The sequence below is a fragment of the Chiroxiphia lanceolata genome, chromosome 1, assembly GCF_009829145.1.
Source record: "Chiroxiphia lanceolata isolate bChiLan1 chromosome 1, bChiLan1.pri, whole genome shotgun sequence".
Lineage (NCBI taxonomy): Eukaryota > Metazoa > Chordata > Aves > Passeriformes > Pipridae > Chiroxiphia > Chiroxiphia lanceolata.
The window spans coordinates 121557664-121565414 of NC_045637.1; the positions used below are offsets into that span (position 1 = coordinate 121557664).

The following is a 7751-nucleotide window of genomic DNA, read 5'->3' on the forward strand; positions in this document are numbered from 1 at the left end:
TCTATTCACCATGAAAATTAGTAAAGACTTGACCCTGGCACATTCTTCCTATTAAGGTTTCCAGAAAAACCATGAAGGGTGAGGACTTTTTCTTTCTTTTCTTTTCTTTTTTTTTTTTTTTTTTTTTTTTGGGTGGGGGGGGGGGGGGGAAAGCCCAAACCTAACCCAGAAAAAAGGGGAAAAAAAAAAAAGAGAAAAAAAAAAAAAGACTTTTCTTCAGGAGCGTTTCCTCCTCGGAAGTAGCTTTCCAGAAGAAACCGTGCGTGCATCTCTACGGTGCCCTCCTTCTCAGAGCCTTCCAGCGAGCCGCCGAACGCCCAGCAAGCCCACAAACAAACAGAAAGGTCTCACCTAACCCCGGGGGGAATTGATAAGCCTCTCTGCTCCAGAGCCAGAGGGTGCCAGGGGCCGGGCGGCTATGTCTGGGGCAGTGGCAGGGCGGCTGTGTGTCCCCCAGGGCTCCCCCCCGGCCAACCTGCGCTCGGCTCGCCCCTGGGAGCTGGCGACGAGCTGTTGCTTTCCCCCGCGACGGCCACAAAGGGAGCGGGGCCCGGGCCCGCCGCTCGTCAATGTCAACGTCGGGCCACGTGAACCGCACCTCCCTGCCGCCGCCGGGAGAGCTCTCCACGTCAGCTTACGTCTCCCCATCTCTTACTTCACGGATCCGCTTCAAAGGGGCAGCTGCGTTAGAGAATCATGTTAAGCTCAGCTAATGCGGAGAAGCCGAGGTAGCCCTAATGATGGATTTTGATGAGCGTGTTCCTTGTTCCTCTAACATGTATTTGCCAAGTTGTACTTACTACGTCTCGGGTCCTGATTTTTCCAGCCTCCCTTCTTTTTTGCCCCAAACCCCGTCTTCTCGCCCTATGACATACTCCTACTCCTCCAACCTACCCCAGGTCCAACCTGTGAGAGAAGTTACCTTCAGGGAATATGCCATTGATCCCTCCAGTAAATGGCACCCCAGGAACAATCTGCCCACTGCTACTTCCGCAGAGGAGATCATGCACAGAGACTGCCTGCCTGCCACCAACACTGCTAGCATGGGCGAGATGTTCGGCAAAAACACAGCTAACGTCTACCACCCCAGCACCAACGTCTCCTCCAATTTCTATAGCACTGTGGGCAGGAACGGGGTCCTACCCCAGGCTTTCGACCAGTTTTTCGAGACGGCTTATGGCACAGCGGAAAACCTGGCCTCGGCGGACTACTCGGTAGACAAGAGTGGCGAGAAGGCGCCCGCGGCCGCCGGGGCGGCGGCGGCGGCAACTTCAAGTTCGGAGGGCGGCTGCGGCAGGGCGGCGGCGGCGGCGGCGGCGGCGGAGAAGGAGAGGAGGAGGCGGCCGGAGAGCAGCAGCAGCCCCGAGTCATCTTCCGGCAACAATGAGGAGAAATCCGGCAGTTCCAGTACGTATAAAGGCAGCGCCGGAGCGCTTTTAGGAAAGGCAGCTTGAAATCTAGCGCACCGCCGCTGTTAAATTTTTATATGCTGTTTTATAAGCATATAAGGTTTATGAAGGGCCTTTAGATTTCCCCCAACAAAACTTTGTTATAAAAGGCGAGATCACGTGTTTAGTGCTGAAATTGGCCGTGAAATACCCACCGGGCAATGGATGCCTAAAAATTTTTTTTCTTTCTCCTTCTCCTTTTTTTTTTTCCCTTTTTTTCCCTTTTTTAAATATTAATAATAAAAAGAGTTTCGTGGTCAACTCTCGAAATATAATAACGTTCGTTTGGTGCCTGTAAATTCGGCAAAAAACAAAAGGAGATCCTGACTCCTTTGATATCAATGTAATCCAGTGATTTTATAAAAGCCATGTGTTGCACCAGAAGTCTAGTTAGGAACTGAATTCAAAGCCTTCACCGTTTTAACGATTGCACTAGAATAGCATTAACAGATAAGTAGCCGCCTGAACTGTAGCAATATATTTAAAAAAGCAAATTAACCTAAAGCTGGCCTTTTTGTCTAAAGGAAGCCATTTTAGTAAGGCACTGTGGCAATTACGTGTTGCCTCCTGTCCAACAGTTTGTTACTTACAATTGTTATTCAATCTGTCAAAGTCTGATTTTTTTATGTGGGCTTTTTAAAAGGCAAAGCTAGTATACAGATGGGAGAAAAAATACCTCGACAATGAACTGTACCAGAAAAGGAAGTTTTTAAAGGGATAGCAGCTACATTTAATGTAAAGAGTTCCTGAACCTTGAAACCTTTTATATTCTGCTTAATGAACTTTAAAACCGTAATGGCTAATCGAGAGGAGAATACCTCGTGCTTGAAAATACCCTGCTGAGGGGAGAAGGAGACGCCTCAGCCTTGGGCTCAGGAGCTTTTCCCCTGCTTGGGACACAGAGACAGGATTAAGGCAGGGAACGAGGGCGAGACACAAGCGGATACGGGCTCGGGGAGGGCTGGGCGCGGGGTCTCCCCGCCCGATGCAGCGCTGCCCGCTGCAGGCAGCCAGGTGATGGCCGCTCCCTGGGCAGCTCCGCGTGCCTGGTGGCGCCCGGCGGAGCACTCTACAAAGGCTTTCCTCCGGCTCGTGAAACCCGCAGGAACCCCCCGCCACCACCTCTTCCTCTGGCCGCCCTCCCCGCGGAGGAAGCGAGGTTGATTCCCGCGTCTCGGCGGGGGTTTCGCCCTGCACGCTGCCCGGGGCCGCGGCGCTGCAGGAGCCGGGGGGTCCCGGTCCCGGGCTGCACGCACTGGCCAAGGCGAAGGGCTGGCGCCAAGCCTCGGACCTGCCAATGCCAGCCCTGGAGGGGGCAAAACGCATCTTTTCCATATTAATGTGTTTTGCCTGAGTGTTCCCCCATCACTCCTCAGCCTCTGCTGCCGGCCACCGCCGGGTCTCAAATGTTTCTGCCTTTTTTCACTCCACAGGTGGACAACGTACGCGTAAAAAGAGATGCCCATACACCAAATATCAGATTAGAGAGTTAGAAAGGGAATTCTTCTTCAGTGTCTACATAAACAAAGAGAAACGCCTCCAGCTCTCCCGAATGCTCAATCTGACCGACCGCCAAGTCAAAATATGGTTTCAGAACAGAAGAATGAAAGAAAAAAAAATTAACAGGGACCGATTACAATATTACTCAGCTAATCCACTACTTTAAAACTCATAGTGTTTTTCAAGACGAGATTAAATTCAGATTTCGCCCTTGACAAGGTCAAGCCACGGGGTTATGTGGAGGAAGGAGGTGTGTATCTGATAGGACTAAAAGAATCCAAGGCTTTACACACGTGTAAGCCTAGTCTGGAACTGCAATGATGATTTTTCATATATATATTTACATATCAACTGGAATCGATTTGATTTTGACACACATGGGATCCATTTCTAAATGCGCACGTCACCTCTGAGTGCAAAATTCATACCTCTTACCTTTCCTGGCGTTGCGGCTCACCCTGCCACCACTTTCGGCAGGCACAGGCGGGGACGGTACCCCTCTGTCCCTGGACTCTCGCACCCTCGGCTCTTTCTAGCCCCTGTGCTGCTGTGAAACAGCTGTCTGGAGATCGCTAGGTCGAGCTCACCCAACCAGGACCACTGCAGAATATAAACTCAGAGAAATAATCTTTTGTTCTTCCTTAGCAGAAAATGTCTGGGTTAGAGGCAGTGTTCCATTGCCCACGGATTTGAAATGAGAATTTAAGGACACACACACACACACAGAATTAAAGGAAGGAGGGATGTCATGTCTACACCTTCCCGGGGCCAACCGCGAGTAGTTGTAATATGGATGTAGTGATGGTTATAATAGTGTTTCCTTTGGGAGTGTGGGATGGGATGGGGGCGAGGGAAGAAAAAGAACGAAATGAATTACTTAATGATTTACTTTTTAAAATCGGGTATAAATTCGCCATATATCGTAAAGTAACAATCACTAAAAATAAAATTAGCAAATTTTAATTAGCTCTCTTTTTATTTATGACAACGCTCTATGCGTTGCCATCTTTTCAGAGACAAATCATATATAATACTAAAAATAAAACGGCAAAAAGTGTGAATTTCAGCGTTTTAGAAGAAACAACTCCATAAAGCAAACTAACCTTCTGGCTTCTGGCTCACAAACTTTCTTCAGGAAATACCTGTGGAGAACGACAGTTTAGCAAATACCACACAACACTTAATTGAAACTTGGAGTTGTGCAATGCACTAACATCGGATCATTAAAATAACTTGATCACATGTTCGTTTAAAGGTGATTAGTGAGGAGTTTAAACAGAAGCCAAACAATGTAGATATGGTAATTTTGTCGTTGTCTACTTTAAATGTCATGAGCTCTACTTTGTCGCCCAGTCGACATATGCAAAGAATGAAGAGTTGTTCGGACTTATTTTAAATATCTATAAATATATATATTTCCCTGCAGGAACCAAAGTGTGAAAAAATGCAATTTAAAAAAAAAAAGAGGAAAAAAAAGGAAAATATTTAAAATTCTATATCAGTTTACAAAGGATACAGTGTTCTATCGTTAAGGTAATTTGCTGTTGAGAATATCTGAATGTATATTTCATACAGGAACGGTGTTTTACAAGACTTGTAAATAATAAATAAAAGAACCCATGACCTATTTTGTTCAAATAATTTTTTTCCCCTTGGTTAGTTTTTTTGGTTTGGTTGTTTGGGTTTTTTTTTTAATTGTTCCTTTGGGGCTAAAGGGTGTGGGATTTCTTTACATGTGCAACAAAGTGATGATAAGAATGTTTTTTGATTAATAAATTTATCAAATGGATGTAATTTCTTTGTCACAGTTCACAAAATGCAATATCTTTATATGATGTCACTGTTTTCCATACGTATCATCTATATGTATATACAGTTTTCTTTTAATATGCAAAAGTATTTGGTTGCATGTATACAGTGGAACAGCGCACAAGGAAAATAAAAAAAATTGGAAACTTCATATTTTTACTCTGGTGTTATATTACTGCATGTTCTTTTATCTGGTGTAACTCTGGGACCCGAAATTCCTCATGACCTTGTTCAGTCATTTGGGGAGAATTACTCTTCTTTAGTGAACTTCGTCATTAAATTTTCTACTCTGGAGTTAACAAGTGAACCTAGGCTTGTTCGAGCACCGTTTCAGTGGGTCACAGGAAAAGGAAAATAGTGTGTTCGTAGCTCGCTACGTGTTAGGCCTTTTCCTTATCCTGCCAATGCTGGTAGGGCAAGGTCCTATGCTTGAGGTTTGATGTGCCATCGCTGCTTGTTCCCCGCCACATGTGTCCAGGACAATGTTTGACAGTAGCATTTGGGGCACATTTTATAAGCCAGCACCAAAAAGAAGGTCCAAGACAGCCGATGGATGTCGCCAGAAGCTGAGAGCCCTGAGAAAATTTTTGTCTTTGAGGGGAAAATATCCACATGCAGTGTGGTGAAAATGGACTGTTTGAAATTGTCCTTGATCTCCACGGCAAGAAGGGGGCGGACTAAGGCGGGTGGTAGGGCGAGGGGGAAGGAGGGCTGGAGGGAGAAATTTGGGGGGAGGAGGGGACACAAACCCCCAAACAATAACTGAGGTAGAAATGTGTTTTGGGAAGAGTGTTTGAATCTTTAATGCTGACCCTAATCCTAGCCAGGAGAAAAAGCACATTCTGTTTTCCCGTTGTTTACTGGCTTTGAACTTCTGTATTGCTTGGACATCACCCATAACCTTGAGGTGAAGGACTTACTGACTTTGGGCCTTTGTTGACCACCCGTCACCCAACCAGACAACGTTTGCCCAAGGAGAATGTTGAAAAGTGAGGGGGAAAAGACGGGACTTTGTTGTTTGACCAGTACGCAAGGGGAAATACCAGTTAAAAGGAGACAGACAGATGGATGAACAGACGGTGGGATAGGGACAGAGGGACGGATGGAGAAGCTGAATGGCAATGAAAGTTAAGTCTGCGAGCTTCCTTTCCTGGTTAAAAATTAACTGGTATTCAGAGCCAATCCCAGAGACATCTAAAGCATGGAGTTTCTTGTGGTCGGGGTTTGGATTTCCTAGCCCAATAAAATCGCATCCTCTGTGTTGCTGCGACATCGTGGCCATAAAAACTGTCCGTGACTTGTCCGCTCGCCTGTACAAAATGCATCACTATAAAGGCAGCGGAGGTTCGCCCAGAGGTTTGTGCACTGGGAGGTGAGCGATCACTGCCCTCCACCGCCGCCGCCGTCCGTCCGTCAGTCCACCCGCCCTCCGTCCTGCCGCGGGGCCCCGGCGGGCAGGCGGGCGGCCGGACGGTGGCCGTGGTTTGGGCTGCTTTACCACAAGATGGCGATCTTCAGATCAATGTCAAAGCCGCCCAGGGCGAGGGGAGCAGCCCTGCAAAGGAGGGAAAAAAAAAAAAAAAAAAAAAAAAAAAAAGAGAAAATCTTGGCCTTTGTTCATTTTGCAACCCTGGAGCCACACGGGTAATTATTGCACTTACTGGGCTCCGCGGTACAAAAGCCGCCCGGGATGCCGGGGGTTGGGGGAGCTGCAGGGGCTTCTCGGTGGAGTTAAAGTTAGGAATCCGCGAAGGTAAGTGTTTATACATCTACCCAGCGTGGAGAATGGCGAGGAGTGTGCGATGACTGGAATGGTACCCTGCTATATGGAGTGGCCCTTGCCCGACCGCTGACCACTGCGAAAGACAACTGTAGAGATGGGAAGGGGATGCAAAAAGTTGGTGGTTAGTATGTGAAATAATATAGAAGGAACTTTCTACGTTGCAGTTGACCTTTTATTTTCTCTTCGTTTTGGCCGGTCGCATGGAAATCCACGTTATCTGGAAATATTTTTTCAGCGGAACTTTTAGCTTTCTTCCAGTTATTTAAAAAAAAAAAAAAAAAGAGTAAAGTGTAGCATTGGAAATATTATGAAACTTGACATTTATGTGTGGAACAGTAGGTGTCTTCAATCAAATAGATCTATGGTAACACAGTCTGCAAATGACAGACAATTCTGAGGATCTTATTAGTCTTGAACTATAGTTTGGTAACTTAAAAGGATAGTCTGCTTCCTTACAGCTGGACACAGATTGTGGTAAACAACTTTTGACATACTTATGCTAAAAACTATTCATGTGATTGCATATTAAGTCAATGTTAGTGTAAGACCGGATTTGGATTTCGATTTCCTTTTTCTTTCTTTTTCTTTCTTTCTTTCTTAATCAGCACATGTGCTGTAAACAAACAATGGTCACACATTCTCCTGTGCTCAAGGCTGCTCTGGGTTTTAGCTTTGAAACTCTATCCTCACTACGAGTATCCCTAACTCCAGGTTACTTTTCATGCCCATAAAATTTTCACATGTTTTTGTTATGTCTCCATTTGAGAAGGGCGGGAGGGAAGGTGGTATTATATGGAGGAGATACTGGTTTGGCTACATATTTTAATACACGTGTTTTCTTAGGACAGGGTTTTTAAATATCTGTCCGGAAAAATGAAAATATTATTTTGTCCTTGCTCTTGTATGTAGAGTAATGCTACTTGCCTGCAGTGTTTTTTTTTAAATTGTACTTACAGGGAACTGTTGCAAATGTAGTTAAAAGCACATGCTCAGTCGGTAGAGAGCAGCTTTTAGATGATTATCGGAACCTATCGATTTCATCAAAGATGCGCCATTAAAAGCTCGGGGATGTTGATCCCTTTTGACTTCCCCTCAGCAGTGCCAGGACGTGAGAAGCCACGTGAGAAGCAGGGGGATTTGAAGGTCCCTTTGCAACATTTCATTTTACACCAGTCAAGTTAAACTCCGCATATTTGATCAAATATTTATTT

At 45.8% G+C, this 7751-nt stretch overlaps 1 protein-coding gene across 1 annotated transcript; it reads left to right on the top strand.

Annotated features, from left to right (window-relative positions):
* The first annotated feature begins 704 nt into the window (after positions 1 to 704).
* On the top strand, positions 705 to 4900 carry HOXA11 (homeobox A11). Its single transcript, XM_032695200.1, has 2 exons — positions 705 to 1407; positions 2882 to 4900. The coding sequence occupies exons 1-2, from the start codon at positions 738 to 740 to the stop codon at positions 3112 to 3114; spliced, it is 903 nt and encodes a 300-aa protein (XP_032551091.1). The 5' UTR covers positions 705 to 737; the 3' UTR covers positions 3115 to 4900.
* Positions 4901 to 7751: the final 2851 nt, after the last annotated feature.